Below are 19,348 nucleotides of genomic sequence, written 5' to 3'. Positions count from 1 at the left end.
AGTAGTAGTTGTGAGTACTTCTTCCTCCTCTGCTATTGCAGGCTGTCTGTCTGTTTTACCTTCGCTTTGAGGTAACTTGGTGTTTTCTGTTGTGTTCCACAGACCCTGGGTCAGCAGCTACTTCAGGAGGTTCCCCATGCACATCTACTGCCTTCCTGTCCAGGCTGCCAATCACAGAGCCAGGAGGCGGGGCCTGGCAAATAGGAAATGATGGGCGAGACTGGAAATATGTTGAAAATATTTTTTGTTTTCACTTCTTTTCTTTTTTTTTTAACCTGGAAAGCAAATTAATTGCCACCCTCAGACTTTATTTGTTGCTTCATTCTTCTTAAAGTACAATAAGACACATTTTTACAGCAGAACCCAAACAGGAAACCTTCACATGACGGATCTGATGCCATGTTCATGTCACCATGTGACCGCAGACGGTTCACTCTGAACCACTGGACTGTCCTGAATATTGTTGAACTGTTTTTTGTTCTTAATTAAACTGGTGCGTGTAATGGAAAAACTGGTTTCACTCTGGTTTTAACATCTCCTGAACATCATTCAGATCTTTTGCTTCAGTAAAAGTACGAACGCCACACTGAAAATACTCCATTACAGAAACAGTCCTTAGAGAATGAGGAGAAATTAGTTAATTGAGCCATTTTTATTTTGATAAAAGCTATGATGGCTTTGTTGCATTTCCAACTTGTGTGTAAATATGTTTCCATAAAAATACAATCAATCAGCTGAATGACTGCTACATTTTTCATGTATTTGCTTAATTATTTATTCATAAGATAAAATCTTTAAAGCTGAACCAACGATTTTTTAATACACCTCAACCTTCAAATACAGTCTGTTTGATTGAGTTAAAACAAAATTCATCTCATCACAGGGTCCACTCAGCAGCTTTTCTGGAGTTTCACCAGATGGTGGCGGCTGTGTGTTCTCCATGACTTGCACTGAACGCAGCATCACGTTTGTACGTAACTGCGTCACTCCCCTGCCAACCCCTTCTTCTGTGTGCGTGCACGGCTTCAGCCCTGAATCACAGACATCATGGTGAGCTTTTACCTTAATTTAAACTGTTCGAACCCAAATGGACTGTTAGAAACTATCGCTTCAGCTCTGGATGGAGCCGAGCTCACAGAAACTCTTTCAAACACATCACAGATCGTCTGTGTTGTTCGAAGCGTCAGTTTAGCTTTCTGTTAGCTAGACGTGCTAACCGGTGAGCAAGCACATGGACGTTATGAATGCGCTAACGGCTAAGCTAACCGCTTCAGAGCTGTTGTTTCGTGTTACACAAGGTCTGGTGGCACTGTGGAGTTTGCTGCAGCTAATGTGATCTTAACTGAAATGTTCTTGGCTGTATTTTTCAGACTCTTCTGGTTCTGGTTCTTCTCCCTTAGCCCGTTAGCATGCTAGGCTAGCTTGTCATTTGCGTTATGGCTGTCAGAGAGGAACAACTGAACGATTATAAGCACTGATGAATAAAGTGTAAAAACAGGAAATATAATGTGTGAGTGAAACAACACGAAGTTCTCCTCTAAACTAACTCTGTCTTCCGCCTTAGTCGCCAGTAGTTGTTAATGTGTTTTATTTTTTAACAGTTGATTGAAGCTTCTAGCGGTTTCTCAGATGAAAGGGGCAGGGCTCGGTTGATGCTGCGTTCAGCGGTGCTCGGAATAAATTAGATGTCCACGCCTAAATAGTTTTCCCGTTGCGTACATGGACCTTTAATGGTTGATTTAACTATTGATTAAGATGTCTTTTTGAATCAAATTGACATTTTGTCCATATAATTCGTCTCTGCAGGCGTCTTTATCGATGGCCCCGGTCAACATCTTCAAACACGGAGCTGATGAAGAAAAAGCTGAAACTGCTCGACTGGTGGGTTCATAAATCTGTGGTTTGGCTTTGTAACAGTTAGAGGAAGATGAACCGCTGAAACTTTATTTAACTGTGTTTTTTTCTATTGTTTATTTCCTCTCCAGTCATCATTCGTGGGCGCCATCGCCATCGGTGACCTGGTGAAAAGCACTCTGGGCCCGAAGGGGATGGTAGGTCACGTTAATCACCGGAGCTGATTATTGTTTAATGCTGCAGGATGCGTTGAACCTGAGTCACCTGTTACAGATGAAAAGTTGTTGTGATTCTGTTGGGGTTTGATTTGCTCATTGAAGTTTCTCGTCTTTCTCTTCAGGACAAGATCTTGCTGGGAGGAGGTAAGGGCGGCTCGGTGACGGTGACCAACGACGGCGCGACCATCCTGAAAGCCGTCGGAGTCGACAACCCCGCCGCCAAAGTTCTGGTCGGTGAGTGAAGCTGCAGAACATCTGCTGGTCACAGTGGCTGCACACGACATCAAGCTTTGTATAACCAGCAGGAAAAGACACTTAAAGCCCGTTTGAAGAGCGCGAGGACGACAGCAGACGTCAGAAATAACAAGAATAGCAGAAAACTCAATTTTATGCTGTCAAAATGTATTTGTGCTGAACTTTTCCGCCCTTGAGAAGACGATCGACGGTATGAGATTTGAAATGCTCTTTGTGTTGCAGACATGTCGAAGGTTCAGGATGATGAAGTTGGAGATGGGACGACCTCCGTCACCGTGCTCGCCGCTGAGCTGCTGCGGGTAAAACTGTCGTCCTTTTAGAAAAAATGAACCACGAAGGCGACGAAGCTTCGCTGACACTCACTGCTGCTTTTTAACAGGAGGCTGAGCTTCTGATCGCCAAGAAGATCCACCCACAGACCATCATCTCCGGCTGGAGGAAGGCCACCCAGGCGGCCCGAGACGCTCTGAGGGACGCCGCTGTGGATCACAGGTGAGACTGTAGCTCATGTTTACCTGTCTCCTCTGTCTGACCACCTCTGTGTCCCCCTGAGGACAGACAGGAGACAAGCTGATGATGCTGAAGCTGCTCCTAGTTTCACCTGCGCATCTTTAAATTTCACGTCCACGTCACTGCGCCAAACCTTCAGCTGACATATTTCCCATCACTCCTCTCCATCTCCGTAGCAACGACCCAGCCCGTTTCCAGGAGGACCTGCTCAACATCTCCCGGACGACGCTGTCCTCCAAACTGCTGACTCACCACAAAGATCACTTCGCCCAGCTGGCCGTGAACGCCGTCATGAGGCTGAAGGGCTCCGGAAACCTGGAGGCCATCCACGTCATCAAGAAGCTGGGCGGCAGCCTCACCGACTCCTACCTGGACGAAGGTGAGGGCGTGTGATGTCATAACCACCCAGGCTGATGTCTCATGTTTCTGATTGGCTCCTGTAACGTCACATGTTCTTCATCCAGGGTTCCTGTTGGACAAGAAGATCGGAGTGAACCAACCAAAGAGGCTGGAGAACGTCAACATCCTGATCGCTAACACTGGCATGGACACTGACAAGATCAAGGTAGGCACGCACGCACGCACGCACGCGCACGCACACACACACACACACACTAAACAAACATGGGGCTGTGCTTCATCAGGTCTCATCAAACAGCATCCACAGCTCAGCACCTCCTGCAGCTTCTTCTGTGTAGAAACCAGAATCTGTCCTCGTCTCTGGAAGGCTTTTATTTTGAAGCAGCAGCAGGAAGTATCGGTTTAAAAACAGGAAACTTCGCACTCAGTTTTGCTCCTAAGATGTCAACAGATTCAGCATTGATGGGATTAAAATCCCAACCTCAGCGGAGAAAACCTCGAAATACGTCTCTAGAAATGACAGGAAGTAGATCATCAAAACAGATTTACAGTGTGTGTGTGGGCGCGTGTGTGTCTCTCAGATCTTTGGCTCCAGGGTTCGCGTCGACTCGACGGCGAAGGTTGCTGAGATCGAAATGGCAGAAAAAGAGAAGATGAAGGAGAAGGTCGACCGGATCCTGAAACATGGAATCAACTGCTTCATCAACAGGTGAACACGCACGCACGCACGCACGCGCGCACGCACGCACGCACGCACACACACACACACAGCAGCTGAATGTTAGACTGCACCCACAGAACAAATACACACGTCGCTGTGGAAAAGATTGAAGCATTTCTCAGGGTCGTCCAGCGGAGGGCGCCGAGCTGCGGCGCCTCCTTCATCACAGCCGCTCGCTCCTCCATGTTTTCCTCCTTTTGTTTTCTCTTCACAGACAGTTGATCTATAATTATCCAGAGCAGCTGTTCGCTCAGGCAGGCGTCATGGCCATCGAGCACGCCGACTTCGCCGGCGTGGAGCGCCTCGCTCTAGTCACCGGTACGCACACAAACACACACACACACACACACACACTCACTCACACACACTCTTTCTTATAAGGAACGAATATTTAGTCAAATGAAAATTTAAAGTTCTTTATTACATGAAAAACAGAATCTAAAGGATCTAAAATAAAGTCAAACAGATTAACATTTAAAAATGAAGAAATTAAACAACATTTACAGTCTTTTCTCAAACTGATCTGTTGAAATGATCAGTTATTCATATCGGTTCATTGATTGATTGTGTGTGTGTGTGTGTGTGTGTGTGTGTTCAGGGGGAGAGATCACCTCCACCTTCGACCACCCTGAGCTGGTGAAACTCGGTCACTGCAAGCTGATTGAGGAGGTGATGATCGGAGAGGACACGCTCATCCACTTCTCCGGCGTCGCCATGGGTATGTCTCCTCTTTTAACGTCTAAAATGATTTAATATCTTATATTTTAATGAAACAATGGTTTATTATTCCACATAATTTTATCAGATCATGATGGAGAAGAAAAACAAACAGCTAAACTCCTGCTAAAGGCAGCTAGCTTAGCATAAAGGTAACCACCTTAGCATGTGGTAGCTAGCTGAGCTGGTCTCAGTGGCTGTGGTCTCATTGTCCGTTCGTAATCCCTGTTCACTCAGGGCAGAGTGGGCGCCTCCCTCAGGGAGTCTTTCAGTCTGACCTTTGACCCCTGACTATCTCCTCTCTCCCTCAGGCGAGGCGTGCACCATCGTCCTCCGAGGAGCGACTCAGCAGATTCTGGACGAGGCCGAGCGCTCACTGCACGACGCGCTGTGTGTGTTAGCTCAGACCGTGAAGGAGCCACGCACCGTCTATGGAGGAGGTAACGCATGCGTGCGCACACACACACACACACACACACACACACAGAGGTGTGTCTGTGGCACTTTCAGCACTTCATACACACGAGACACAGAAGCACGACGTCACTGATTCCTCCCCCGCTCACCTCCATTCTCCTCTCAGGCTGCTCTGAGATGCTGATGGCCAAGGTGGTGACTGATCTGGCCAATAGGACGCCAGGAAAGGAGGCAGTCGCCATGGAGTCGTTCGCCAAGGCTCTGAGGATGGTATGGACCGTCTCCCTGCTGCCTTTTAAAGGGTCATTCTGTGTGAACTCTGAAAAGTCTTGTTGAACTCATTTTTCTCCTCCAGCTGCCGACCATCATCGCCGACAACGCTGGCTACGACAGCGCCGACCTGGTGGCTCAGCTGAGAGCTGCACACCAGGAGAACAAGACCACCATCGGACTGAGTGAGTGAACGTGAACATTAATCATCTGAAAGCCTCGTCAACATTATTTCAACAGACGCTTTAATGCAGAAATCTGAAACCTGACGAAGGCGTGTTTTACTGGAGCTTTCAGTCTGAAAACGTTTCAGCGCCTTCACCTTCACGTTGATGACTGTGTTTTTTTCCCTGCAGACATGTCTGAAGGCTCAGTGGGAAACATGGCCGAGCTGGGGATCACAGAGTCCTTCCAGGTGAAGCGTCAGGTGCTGCTGAGCGCCTCCGAAGCCGCCGAGATGATCCTGAGAGTTGACAACATCATCAAAGCTGCGCCCAGGTGAGCCCACCACACCTGAGAACACTTAAACGTACCACACTGTCAGGGGCGGCATCACTGAATGAGCCGGAGGGAAGGAGTGTTTGCATGTCTCCGCCAGGAAATACTTTGACTTCTACATGAAGAGAAAACACTGAATTAAACCGTTTTACAACATTTCATTTCAAAGATTAAACTTTGGTCGCTTTCCTTGGAATCAGTGATTGTCATTAATGTACGGCAGCTGAAACATGCAGAACCAGCAGGATGTTAGCCTAGCTGCTACTTCAGGTCCATTTCAAAGCAGAAAAACACAGAATCCATCTAAAATCTGTTGTTTGCTGTTTTACTCTGTTTTTATTTTTACGTTGCCGACCAGCTGAAACAGATCAAAATCATCCCAGTGTTTGTTTACTGCTTACTGACGGTTGTTGTCGTTTGTTTTTGTAGGAAGAGAGTTCCCGACCATCACCCCTGCTAGAGGAAGAGGAGGATGAAGATCAGGGCAGGAGTCAGTTTTGTTATTTATCACCTCTGTAGTTCAAATTAAAGAAATGCTCCGCTGTTTTTTCTCTGTTCAACTCTCACTGTGGAAGCACTGCGCAGGCTAGCTGGCTAACGCTAGCTAACAATCAGATACAGGCTAGCTTCAGTGGCCCCGCTAATGCTAGCAAGACAGAAGTCGATCATGTAGCTGATGTCAGACATGTGAAGCTACTGGAAAATGTTGCTCAGCACAGTTTGTGACGCTAACATTAGCTGAGGCCGCAGCGCTCGCTGGAAGCTGGTTATGCTAACGTTAGTCAGCTGACGTCACTTAGAACAGAAGTTTGGATGTTGTTTGTTTTGTTTACTGAAATAAATGAACCAGTCCTCATCAGATACTTGTTTGTTGTCGTTGTCTCTTCTCTCAGTGTTTTCTGCCCGCAGTAACACGGCCTGATGGCAGCAGGTTCATTACATGAGAGTTCTGCATCATTTCCTTTGAGAGTAAATGCAGTACTTCAGTACATGTACTGAGTTACATTCCACGCTGTCATGACTTCGTGTTGACACTGTTTGCCTCATCAGGTCAGAGTGACCGAGACCGCCAAGTGTCAACACACCGAATTTACCCAGCACGGCTGTCCTGGATCAAATCCAACTGTCCACATGTCGAGTCCAGAGCGCCTCAGGTCGTCCAAATCCACGCTGTACCACATCTTAACTGAAATAACTGATGAACCTTTAGATTAAAAAGTAGGAGAATTTTCAACAGCTGGAGATACGTGGTTTTCACTGGACAGGAAGTGCCATACAAAGTACAATATTTGCCTCAGAGGTGTAGTGGAGTAGAAGTGTGAAGTTGTATAAAATGGAAATATGCAAGTAAAAAACATAAGTACCTTGAATTTGTACTTGAGTAAAAGTACTTGGCTACGCTGCAGCAGTGGTTTCAGATACCAAACGCTAACAGTGAGCTCTGGGGGTGGATTCCTCAGAGACGTCGATCCAATCAGAGCAGCACTGAATCCTGATAAACAGCCACCAGACGGACAGACGGACAGACAGACATGATGAGGGTGGTGCTGGTGGTGCTGGTGGTGCTGTTGATGCTGTTGATCTGGACATGGATGAGCTCAGCGCTGGTCAGGTGGGAAAAACAGCCTCCATCTTCATTCATTCAGGACTTTCTTTACATTAAGACGAGCCTCAGTAATGAGTCTTATTACTTCCACAGTTTTCAGTCATGACTCTTAACTGTCTTTATCAGTTTCAGTTCAAGTTCTTATCGGGGTCCCAAAAACCGTCAGACTGAAGTTTGTTTTACACAGAAAAATGTGAAGTTTGGCCTTCATGTTTGGAAAAGTTCAGTTGGTTGAGAAGATTGATGCCACTCATTTCTGTACAGTTAATCTGAAACTACAGCCAGCAGCTGGTCAGATTAGCTTAGCAGACTTATCTTAGAAAGACTGGAAACAGGGCAAACTGCTAGCTTAGCCGTGCCTACCACCCCTGAAGCCACAGCATGTTGTTTTTAAAGTTCAATTTTTGAATTAAACAAAATATAATGTGTAAATTAGTGAGCTTCAGAAGTACTGATGAACGATTGTGTTTCCGTTAGACAGAATCAGGCTAGTTTCCAGTCTTCATGCTAAGCTAAGCTAAGCTAAGCTAACTGACTGTACATACAACAGAGTGGTTTCATTCTTCACATTTAACTCTCGACACTGAAGACAATAAGCATATTTTCTAACTTTGAACTATTCCTTTAAGAAATAAAGAAAAAACTCTCAACATTTTTAAGCCAAAGATGCTGAAACGTTGCCTCTGCAGGATCCCTCTGAGGCGGGTGCCTTCGATTCGTACGCAGCTGCGAGCCGACGGCCTGCTGGCGGACTTCCTGAAGACTCACCGTCCAGACATGTTCAACCGGCGCTATGCTCAGTGCTTCCCGCCCGGCACGCCGTCTCTGCGGCTCGGACGCTCCAGCGAGAAAATCTACAACTTCATGGACGTAAGGGCGACTGACTGCCTCAACATTTCCTTCCAGAAGCTGCTGAGCAAGGCACTAAACCCCCATCTGCTCCTGATGCTGAAGCCCCACCTCCCTCTGGAGGATCTGTAGAACCTGCAGGAGAAACCTGACTGTGGATTTTAACTTGTTGCAATACTTTAATGGTTCCTCTGGGGGTCAGTGTTGTCAGTTTGTTAGGATTTGTACCATCATTGTACTTCATGTGCTTTGAGTTTGTGAGTATGAAGTCAGGCGTCAAACCAGCAGCCATTTCTGGAGACATGTGTGTCTGTTTTGTGTCTCTGTCGTCTGTCAGGCTCAGTATTTCGGTGAAATCACTCTTGGTACTCCAGAGCAGAACTTCTCTGTGGTATTTGACACCGGCTCAGCCGACCTCTGGGTGCCGTCGTCCTACTGCGTCAGCGAAGCCTGCGGTACCCGAGCACCGCACACACACACACACACACACACACACACACACACACACACAAACACACACACTTTACACAACTCACAGGACAATATAAGACTACAGCACACGACTCGTTTGACTTCGTATTGGTGCTTTATGAGAGTTGTGTTTGTGGGTCAGGACAGCATGACAACATGGTTTACTGTGTTCCTGCTGTGATAAGAAGTTCAAGGCCTGTGTGTGTGTGTGTGTGTGTGTGTGTGTGTGTGTTCATAGCGTTGCACAGGCGTTTCAGGGCATTTGAGTCGACTTCATTCCGTCAAGATGGTCGAATGTTTGGGATTCACTACGGATCAGGACACCTGCTGGGAGTCATGGCCAGAGACACACTGAAGGTCCGTGTCAGTGCCTCCACGATGTCCCTGGTTCAGTTTTAGTCGGGTCCTTTGCATGTCGGACCCTTCTCTGTGTCCTCGTTTCCTTTCTCTATGCTATCAGCTGCCCAGTGGAGGTGAAAATGCTCCCTGAGCTGCTGGAGAAGCTGAAGATGTTCTTTATAATATGCTGTAATCATTTCTCCTGCAGGTTGGGGGTCTGACTGCCCTGAACCAGGAGTTTGGGGAGTCAGTCTACGAGCCCGGTGCCACATTTGTAATGGCAAGGTTCGACGGTGTTCTGGGGATGGGTTACCCGTCCCTGGCAGAGATCCTTGGAAACCCCGTTTTTGACAACATGATGGCACAGAAGATGGTGGAGGAGCCGGTCTTCTCCTTCTACCTCAGCAGGTTCGACTGCCACTACAACCAGTTGCACAGCTGACCTCTTGTGTTCAGAGGTCAGCTGTGTCCAGAGGGTTCCAGGGAGGTTTTCAGTGTTTTACGATGGTCTCTACACCACAGATTGGTCTCTCCTCTCTAATTGCAGGAATGCTACATGAAGTTTGTTGCGTGTTGAGTGTTTGTGTGGATTAATAACTTGCTGACTCTTGTGGGATCCTTGACTGAACATAACCAGGGTATGAGTTGCAGTTCCTTGATTGGAATGTAATTTTTTTGTGTCCCTGCAGGAGAACGAGTAACAGCAACCCAGAAGGTGAACTGTTGCTGGGCGGAACAGACGAGGCATTGTACACTGGACCAATCAACTGGCTGCCTGTGACTGCTAAAGGATACTGGCAGATTAAGATGGACAGGTCTCCCACGTGTTTCTTATATGTGATTCTGTGTCATTAATGAATGAATTGTTGCTGTACTCTCAGTCCTGACCCTGAGTGTTCATTTTAAAAACGCTTCTCTTGACTTTGGAGGCACTTTAGGTGAATGACAGTGGAGAATTTGCACACCACCCACAAAACCATCCAAAACGATGATCTCTGTGTACGTTCCAGTGTGGCGGTGCAGGGCGTGAGTTCGTTCTGTCCTCGTGGCTGCCAGGCGATTGTGGATACTGGTACCTCCCTTATCGCCGGGCCGACCAATGACATCCTCAGCCTTCAGCAGCTGATTGGAGCCACACCCACTAACATCGGAGAGGTAAAATACATAATCAAATTGTATGAACTAAATCTTATGTCTAATAGTAAATTAGACATTTATAATCCGATTTGAGCTTTATTTTTGTGTGTTTCAGTTCCTCATCGACTGCGTCAGGTTGTCCAGTTTGCCTCATGTGACGTTCGTCCTGGGAGGAAAAGAGTACACGCTGACTGCTGAGCACTACATCAAGAAGGTGAGGAAGGCTGGTCTTTCTGTCCGGGCTTTGCCTTCTTCAGCATGTCTTTGTAAATGTCTGACAGACTTCATGCAGCAGCTGTTGTCAAAAGCATTGGTTGTTGTAGGGAAGTATTTAACTGTCGAACACTTTGAATCAAAAGTTTTGCTTGACAATAATTAAAAACAAGAATTCATTCAGCCATGTTTTTAATGGTTTACGTTAGAAATGACAAATGACCTTGAACATAAATACACAGTGTGATACTCAAATGTCTGTCTCTGTCTCCAGGAGATGCTGGGTGACAAGCAGTTGTGTTTCAGTGGCTTCCAGGCCGTGGACATTGTGTCCCCCGAAGGCCCTCTTTGGATTCTGGGAGACGTATTTCTGACAGAGTTCTACAGTGTCTTCGACAGAGGACAGGACCAGGTCGGCTTTGCCGCTGCCAAGCACCCAGTCGAAGACTAACCTACCGGTTATCAATAGCTGACAACTGTACGATCAATAAATACGACACAATTAAAAAGGCCGTAACAGCATTTTGTAATTCTTACCAAGGCACCAACACAAGTGACACACATTTGCATCTAGCTAGCAGCATTGTGCTTAAGCTATCCATCATTCTCTGACCTATTTTACTTAATTTGTGAGAATCTTTCAGTCAGTGTAGTCCATCAACAGTGTCCAATCACGGCCCATCCCCCGTCATCAAGGACAAACAACCATCATTGGCTGAACTGTTGAACTGACCCACCGAACAAAAATATGGTTCTTGTTGATTCAGCAGCAGCAAAAGATATCTTGTATTAATTTCTTCAGTTACGTTTACAAACCGACAGCTGTTATCACACCAAGATAGGTGTTGTGCTAGAAAAGAGTCTTTTCAAGAAACCTTAAAGTCCAGTCAGTAATCCTGAGTACTTTATCTAATCAGCGCTCACCAGTTGAGTGGCTGAAGTGTCGTCAGCTGCAGGTAATCTAATGGCCACAAGATGATATTCAAGAAGATGCTAACTGTATTTAATTGAGTGGAAAACCCCTGACTTTTCTCAAGAAATACAAAGTCAACTACAGGTTCAGCTCCAGGAGGCGTTTTTCACTTCTAATGTCCATCGAGTTATTCTTCCATCAAGAAAATATTAAGGCATCCAAAGTTCCAGCCTGCCACGCTCAGCCGTGGGAGTTGTTGCTTGCTCTTACCACCTTTGCCCAAGTTGCAGATTCTTTTGTGTCTTTCATGTTCTTTGGTGTACCATTTTAGGATTAGTGTTTGGGTTTGTCTCTAATGTCAAAGCTGGCAACAAGCAGCAACTCCAGGCTTCAGAAGATGTCTTCAGAGGCTTCAGCATTTAGTGATTTGAATTAACTTCCTGCTCAGTAAAAGTTGTGACTTCTGTTGTTGGGTTATGCTGTTTCCAGCTTGGAGATTGGCTCTGTTTGGGCAGGATTATGTTACTGTGAGTGGTTCTCATACTTTTTCCAAGCTCTGGGATTGGGAATTTGGGTTTTTGATCTCTCTGTCGTTGGTTCCTTCCTGGTTGTCATCCTCCGCCCCTGCCACCCCCTGGAAGTCGTCAGGATTAGGGAGCTGCAGAGTGTCGGTTGGTGGACCAGGTGATGGTCGGTATTGGAATCGAGGCAGGCCTCGTCTCCGCCTCCCCAGAGCCTTGGGGCTCGGCAAGCTGCGGACCGACCCTTTGGATGACTGCCTGGAGAACTGGAGGGAGAACTGGCGTCCCCGTGGCCGGATTGGTGGGCAGTTCTCAACGTTTCGTTTTGTCCACCGGAATGCTTTGGGTCCCAGCTGGGTGGGGGAACAACAGACTGATGGGCCAGGCCTGGAAATACAAAGAACAGAGTCAGACCAGAAGGGGAGGATAAAGGAGTGGAAGGACAGGATCGTCAAATTTGAAGGAGAATGGTGAAGGATAGTTTGAAAGCTGAGACGGACCCATAAGCCCCTTTTGTCAAAAGCACAGGGTAGTGGCGTCATTATGGGCAGAGTCACAACACTTTTAGCAGAAAACCAATGAATAACCTCGGGGTGTCCAAGCCCCATGTCTCCTCAGTGGGGGAGGGATCCAGTCCATTTGGAAGTTTTGCTGCTTCACCATTGCTGGGAGAATCCATGCTGTGACAGATGTTGCCAGTCAATGGCGGGCTGACGACGAGCCGGGGGAAAACAGCAGAGGGCGAGCTTTCAGGGGACGGAGGGTTGCTGCTGACCTCCCTTAAGGTGGACAGGGTGTCCATGGTAGACGGGGGCATGGCCAAAGAGGAAGGTGGACCCCTGTCCTCTGGATGGATCCTGGATGATAAAATGGATGTTAATAGAATCAGACAGCGCTCACCACAGAGCCACCGTGCAGCCCAGTAACTGTTTGAAACTGGTCAATATGGGAACCCTCAGAACTTTAAATGGAGCAATAATGTACCTGAAGTCTGGAAAGAAGCTTCCTGTTGCATCACTGCTGTGTCGTTTGAAGATGGGTCGAGGAGGTCGGAGGTCAGGGGGCTCCTGAACGCTCAGCAACCTGCGGACTCGACCCAGAACCTGCAAACATCAAAAAATATGACTGAAAAATATATTTGGTAAACATACAGTCTGCATATTCTCTTTCCCTGGAAGGCTGTTTGCTTCCATTCAGGACTCTTTGCATGTGGCATATTAAAAATAGGAATATTGTGGGCTCATCCAAATATTTTATATCACAGATTTGTTGAAGAATATATGAAAGATGTAGGAGAACTTTCATCTGCATTACAAATTACAAGCGACATAAATTCTAACAAAGGAATGACGTCATAGGCAGAGAGGAGGAAGTACTGAACCCAGGAATAAAATAATTTAGTTTTTCTTTTATTCATGGACAAATGAAATATTCCAGATTTCAGATATTTGTGGAGTAGTTTTTGCAGTAACTTTCTTACTGACTGAACAAACAAAACATCTTTGACAGGTAATGAAAGACATCGTATTACCGACTCTTGGCGCGTCAAAATAGAGTCCTGCTGCCGTCGACAGCCGTCGTTTAGCTCAGCTTCATCAAACTGCAGGATATCAGAGAGTCTGGAAAACACACAGAGAACTTCTCTAAAGTCATTCTCCAACAGCCAATCACAATACAACGTTACCGAACCCTGGCTTAAGGTAACTTTACCCACAGAGTACACTGAAAAATACCCTGAAGAGAAACGCTTCAGTTGAAATTGGCCAATGTGTTACATATTAAATGTGTGTGTGTGTGTGTGTGTGTGTGTGTGTGTGTGTGTGTGTTGACCCCATGTCGGTGGTGGAGCCGAGGAACGAAGGGATGCAGGAGTCGGCGGCGGCGAGCGTGTAGGGCGGGCGCGCCTCGCAGTCGTTCCAGTATATGTCTTTGGTCATGTGAGGCAGGTTCATGTGCATCTCATCTACAGCCAGCAGAGACACCTGGACGGACAGGTAGACAGGAAGGATTTTAGTGTGGTTTTCAGAGAGGTTCCATGAGGTTCCATGTCCATCTGTTCTTGTGTTGAGGCTAACACCTGCTGCCGGTTAACGGGAAGGAGAAAACCATCGAGCCTGATGCTCCGGCTGAATCGCTCTTTCTTGTTGTTTCATTTCATTCAGCCTCATTTACTGAGTGACTCTTTCAAGATAAATCAGTCTGCACGGTAAAGCCTGAATCAAGAGAGTTTGAGCCTCCGTCCGAGCGCTGTGATTGGCTGCTGACCTGAAGGTTCCGGTCGATGATCCAGTTAGCTTCAAAGTCATCGTCGTCCTCTCCAAACGGGTTGATCAGCTGCTCCGCTACCTGGAAACAAGGCACAGATCTGGACTTCAGCCTCACTGCGCACAGACTCGACTTCACGCAGGTGAGATTTCATATTTGAGTTTTGGCTGAAGCCTCTTCACTCTGCGTGAGGTGTTCCACTTCAACTATTGGTCAGATTTCTACTAAATCCAATCAGCACATTCATGTTTCTCAGAGGATCGACCCTTTCATTGATCACCGAGCACCAGACGAACATTAAATCTTTACTCTCACTGCTTGTGAGGCTCTTTTCTGCCACTCTGACTCATATCCACCAAGTAAGTTATTAATAACTCCTTATGGTGTGTTATTAATATAACAGGACAAGGTTAAGAGAAGAGAAAAGGTCAACCACACTCAGTCTGAGTCTGTCAGGAGGAACAACAACGACAAACAGCAGGATGCTGAGAGTCCAGTCGAGTCTTAGAGGTCACACTTCACATGTCTAAATGTTGTGTTTTCAGAGTATCTCAGCTCATTACCCTCATCAGGATGCTTTACTCGTTTGATATGGAGCAATAAAGAAATGTGGCTGAATGTGAACAGTGAGGAAGAACTCTCTGCAGGACGTTTCAACACTCCTCAGGCTCATTTTCAAAGAATCAAGACAAGATCTGCAGCTTCAAAGCTAAAACATGAATCAGTGCTCTAACAGATAATGAAACTTTTTAAAAGGTTTCTGTCTTCAGTGGGAACCAATGGGCTCGGAGCTGAGAGCCACAGACAGGAAGTGAGAGTTTTGAGAGACGCGCTGAAGAACTGCTGGTTTTGTTTTGTTTTTTGTGGGATTTGTGGACATCGTCAGCTGTACGACGTGAGGAGAAGTCTGCACCTTCAACCAGCCGGAGTAGAAGAAGAACTGCAGCAGGGTGAAGACGGGGACGTAGAGGTCAAGGTCGTGGCCGTGGTAACCCTGCGTGGGGTCGAGGAACTGACGACCAATCAGACAAGCGAAGAAGAAGGTGTAGACAGCCAGAGTGACGACCTGCAGGGAGAGAGATGGCAGAGACTTCACATCCCTGCCTGTCTGTGTGGGAGATTCAGAGCTCTGATTGGGTTACAGTAATGATGGAAGCTGATCTCTGATGTGATTAGATGAGCTGCAGTTACATCCGTTTTAAACATGTTATGGATGTGAGACAGGAAATAGAGAGACAGGCCTGAGTATAAACCAGAGGGATGCCGACCCAGTCGTAGCCGAAAAGAGTTGCACACCACGTCCTGAACAGGTTCATCTCCTGAGGAGTCACAGAGACACAGATTCAGCAGGGCTGCCAGCTTGGCCTGAATTGTGGCCGACTGGATGTTTTGAATATCTGAAATGTTTAGCGTGATCTCATGTGTCACATTGAGGATGTTCTGCATGTCGATGCTGTCCTGGATGCGTCCTTCCTGTCGAGCTTTAGACACCAGATTGGAGAACCAGACGACGGGAATCCAGTACTTGAGATGAGGAGAGCAGATGTTCTCGAACACCTTCCTCTCCTCTGGAGTCATGAAGCCTACAGGTGTGCAGACAGACAGGTCATTAAAACAGTCATCAGTGTCTTCTCCATTATAAGCTGTCTGACGGCTTTAACTCCCAGTGAAGCCAGAAGGATCACATCATCTCAGTCTGCTCTCCTGCAGCTCAGCCCTGCTCTAATTGGTCAATAACCACCAATCCCTGGGGCCAGATCAGACGGTTACAGGAAGGAAGAAGAACCGCTGGGAGTTACTTTTGTCAGTTTGGATACGCTGACTCAGCATGGATGGTTCAGATACACACATGTACACACAAAGTCTATCTAATACTGCAAGCATTGTACACATACTGTATACATACTGCACACTAATAAAGGTTCCACCCTTCAACCTGCTGGATGGAAACCCAACAGAAACGCAGACTCACCCGCCTCGACCACGTGGTCCATGGTCGGGAAGCGCTTGCAGACGGCGGTGCTGACGGAGCGGAAGATGAGGAGCGACGTCAGGTTAACGTAGCGTATCAGCGTCCGGCGCAGCAGGCGGCCATATTCGTCTTTGCCCTGAACACAACTGGAGGAAACACGATGACATAAATCTACGGGGTGTCGACGGATTTCATCAGTCACAGAAAGAACGTCCAAAACACAAACCAATCAGATGTTCACCATCATGAAGGCCATCTTCACAGTGATGCATTAGGTTGGAAAAACCAACACGGGAGCAAAAGGTCTCCTCCACCAGAGTCAGTACAGACAGTTTACAGCCTCGCTGCAGTATAAATGAGACAGAGCGTGCTCTCACTGTGAGTGTACCTGGAGATCAGGTACATCAGTCGGTCGGGCCAGGGCAGGTTCACAAACTGGTTCCACCATCGGTTCACCACCAGCGTCACGTAAAAACCTGCGACAGACGACAAACAGCCGGCGTTTCCCCTCAGTTCGTTCACTCACACGTGAAAGACTTTCAAACTGGCAGCTTCACGCAGACGGACCTTTCTTGTCTTTGGTTCTCGTTAAGATATTTAACATTTGCAGTATTTTAATGTGTTTTCAATACTTTGATATTTGATATGAAGCTACTGGATGATGAACTTGACTAATACTACCACAACTCCCACTGCTAATACTTCATATACTAATACCACTTCTTACACTAAAGCATTATTAACAACAGCTACTGCAAATACTACTGCTGCTACCACGATCACTACTGCAACAACAACAACAACAACTGTTAATCTGTGTGTGTGTGTGTGTGTGTGTGTGTGTGTGTGTCAGATACTCAAACACTCATCCTGCTTTTAGACTTTCTCTCCTCTTTAATGATCTGTTTCCATTAGCAGCCACTAATGAGGCAACCAAACACCCTGTCTGCCTGCCTGTCTGTCTGTCTGCCTGCCTGTCTGTCTGTCTGCCTGCCTGTCTGTCTGTCTGTCGTGCTGTCTGTCTGTCTGTCGTGCTGTCTCCACACTGCTGGATTAAAGCTTCAGTCGGTCGGTGAACAGACCGTAAACGGAGAAACGCACCCAGGACGAAGGTGACGGGGATCTGCTCTGCGTATTTATCGCAGTACATGGAAAGTTTCTCGAACAGCCTCTTCTGATGGTTGGAGAGGACGAGCCTGCAGCACAGAGGACACAACATCACAACCATGACAAGCGCCAGAGAGTAATGGAGTACATTTACTCGGCATCAGTACTTTTACTTCCCAGCACTGCCAATAACCCAACAAACAACACACCTATACACCTAAACACCTCACATATACAAGACGGCTGCTCACTGTAGTTTTATCAGACAAACAGGAGGAAATAGAGCATCTGCTGAGGACTATTTTCAACGGTGGATGAACCCACACTTGGTGCTGTAGTGAGTGTTTGTGGGGCTGAGTCAGAATAAACTACAGTGTGTGTGTGTGTGTGTGTGTGTGTGTGTGTGTGTGTGTGTGTGTGTGTGTCTGTGTGTGTGTGTGTGTGTGTGTGTATGTGTGTGTGTGTGTGTCTGTGTGTCTGTGTGTGTGTGTGTGTGTGTGTGTGTGTGTTTTCAAGGTGATGGAGGCACATGTCAGCCAGATGATGTGTTTTTAATAGACAACAATGGAGAGCATGACACAGAGGAAGAAGAGCTGTGAGGCTGTGACACGCCTGCAGGACGTGTTAGCAGATACATTCAGTTTGTTTGAGTCTGAACATGAAGAAAATGTCCATCAACAGACTTTTTCTTTGAAGTTCAATTTAGAAAACAGGTTTTAAAGGAGACATTTATGTGATGCAGAGATCCAGTGAATCATAATGTAAACATGCCAGCACTGTGTGTGTGTGTGTGTGTGTGTGTGTGTGTGTGTGTGCGTGCGTGTGTGTGTGTGTGTGTGTGTGTGCGTGTGTGTGTGTGTGTGTGTGTGCGTGCGTGCGTGCGTGCGTGCGACCTGTATATGACGCTCAGCACAGTGTAGAGCAGAGCGAACAGGATGAACTCTCGGTACAGCAGCTTGTAGATGCTTCCCCTCCAACGCAGCAGGAGCCGGTGGAAACTGAAGAAGGTGGCGTTCGCGACTTTACTGGAGTATGTGACAGTCATCCTGAGACCACCTGACGGACAGACAGACAGGCAGACAGACAGGCAGGCAGACAGACAGGCAGACAGACAGACAGGCAGACAGACAGACAGGCAGACAGACAGACAGGCAGGCAGGCGGACAGGCAGACAGACAGACAGGCAGACAGACAGACAGACAGGCAGGCAGACAGACAGGCAGACAGACAGTAGTCTCTCATTACTCTGCCTTTCCCTTCACAGCCTGGATGACAAACACCATTTTAATATTCTGACAGTTGTTCTGAGTCTACATTATAACTGTGGCTCTTTTACTCACGGTGAAACTCACGGGCGTCTTTGGTTTTTCTCGGCGTTGTTTTCCATCAAGCTTCTTCTTTCCTGATTTGGTTTTTCCAAATGCCAACAACCACTGCCTCCCCCTCCATCTCTCTCTCTCTCTCTCTCTCTCTCTCTCTCTCTCTCCCTCTCTCTCTCTCTCTCTCTCTCTCTCTCTAATGCTCTCTCGCTCCCTCTTTCTCTCACCATTATGCTGTCCAGTTGCCCAGTAATGCCAGGCAGTCGAAACACACACACACACACACACACACACACACACACACACACACACACACACACACACACGGAGTCACATGCAGGTCCAGAGTTTTATTGATGATCCGGCAAGCTAAATGTGCTCATGTTTCAGCTGTGTGTGTGTGTGTGTGTGTGTGTGTGTGGGCATAGATACCAGTGGAGGTAAACATGTATAAAAAGAAACTCTCTAAGTGACAACATGATGTCACACCAGGCATCTATCTGACACTTCATTTCTCCTAAATCCAGCTGCATTGCAAGGCATCACTTCAGGTGTTGAACGTGTGGTTCAATGGAAGAGAAATGAATTATCTTCTAAATATATGTGTACACATGCATATACTACAAAACCACCCACTTAAGGTGTATAAAGTAATCTATTACATTACCCATTCAATATCATTCTTTTTTTGTGTTTGTGTATAATTTCCATAAAGACTTGGCTTGAACTCAGACATTGTATGTTGTTGGTCATTGTTGTTTTTTATCCATTTTTTTCACCTATGAGTATGTGTAACATACACACGGTAAAAATAAA

General features: G+C 46.8%; 3 protein-coding genes across 3 annotated transcripts; 2 read left to right on the top strand and 1 right to left on the bottom strand.

Moving 5' to 3' along the window:
- The first annotated feature begins 970 nt into the window (after positions 1 to 970).
- On the top strand, positions 971 to 6,679 carry cct2 (chaperonin containing TCP1, subunit 2 (beta)). Its single transcript, XM_076722693.1, has 16 exons — positions 971 to 1,050; positions 1,807 to 1,881; positions 1,986 to 2,051; positions 2,195 to 2,306; positions 2,550 to 2,626; positions 2,707 to 2,819; positions 3,014 to 3,216; positions 3,302 to 3,402; positions 3,779 to 3,906; positions 4,133 to 4,236; positions 4,517 to 4,636; positions 4,947 to 5,075; positions 5,219 to 5,322; positions 5,408 to 5,507; positions 5,679 to 5,820; positions 6,250 to 6,679. The coding sequence occupies exons 1-16, from the start codon at positions 1,048 to 1,050 to the stop codon at positions 6,278 to 6,280; spliced, it is 1,608 nt and encodes a 535-aa protein (XP_076578808.1). The 5' UTR covers positions 971 to 1,047; the 3' UTR covers positions 6,281 to 6,679.
- Positions 6,680 to 7,352: 673 nt separating this feature from the next.
- nots (nothepsin) lies at positions 7,353 to 10,886 on the top strand. Its single transcript, XM_076722636.1, has 9 exons — positions 7,353 to 7,432; positions 8,116 to 8,296; positions 8,613 to 8,730; positions 8,985 to 9,103; positions 9,294 to 9,493; positions 9,775 to 9,900; positions 10,096 to 10,240; positions 10,338 to 10,436; positions 10,710 to 10,886. The coding sequence occupies exons 1-9, from the start codon at positions 7,353 to 7,355 to the stop codon at positions 10,884 to 10,886; spliced, it is 1,245 nt and encodes a 414-aa protein (XP_076578751.1).
- Positions 10,885 to 18,662, bottom strand: LOC143315141 (bestrophin-3-like). The gene is made up of 14 exons (XM_076722635.1): positions 18,554 to 18,662; positions 18,107 to 18,269; positions 17,208 to 17,302; positions 16,495 to 16,582; positions 16,107 to 16,252; positions 15,563 to 15,717; positions 15,376 to 15,453; positions 15,048 to 15,200; positions 14,135 to 14,215; positions 13,700 to 13,851; positions 13,401 to 13,488; positions 12,854 to 12,972; positions 12,457 to 12,726; positions 10,885 to 12,256 (listed from the first exon to the last, which is right to left on the bottom strand). The coding sequence occupies exons 2-14, from the start codon at positions 18,256 to 18,258 to the stop codon at positions 11,887 to 11,889; spliced, it is 1,947 nt and encodes a 648-aa protein (XP_076578750.1). The 5' UTR covers positions 18,259 to 18,269; positions 18,554 to 18,662; the 3' UTR covers positions 10,885 to 11,886.
- Between the last annotated feature and the right edge of the window lie 686 nt (positions 18,663 to 19,348).

This window comes from Chaetodon auriga, chromosome 22 (genome assembly GCF_051107435.1).
Source record: "Chaetodon auriga isolate fChaAug3 chromosome 22, fChaAug3.hap1, whole genome shotgun sequence".
NCBI lineage: Eukaryota > Metazoa > Chordata > Actinopteri > Chaetodontiformes > Chaetodontidae > Chaetodon > Chaetodon auriga.
This window is presented reverse-complemented; position numbering and strand designations above follow the sequence as displayed.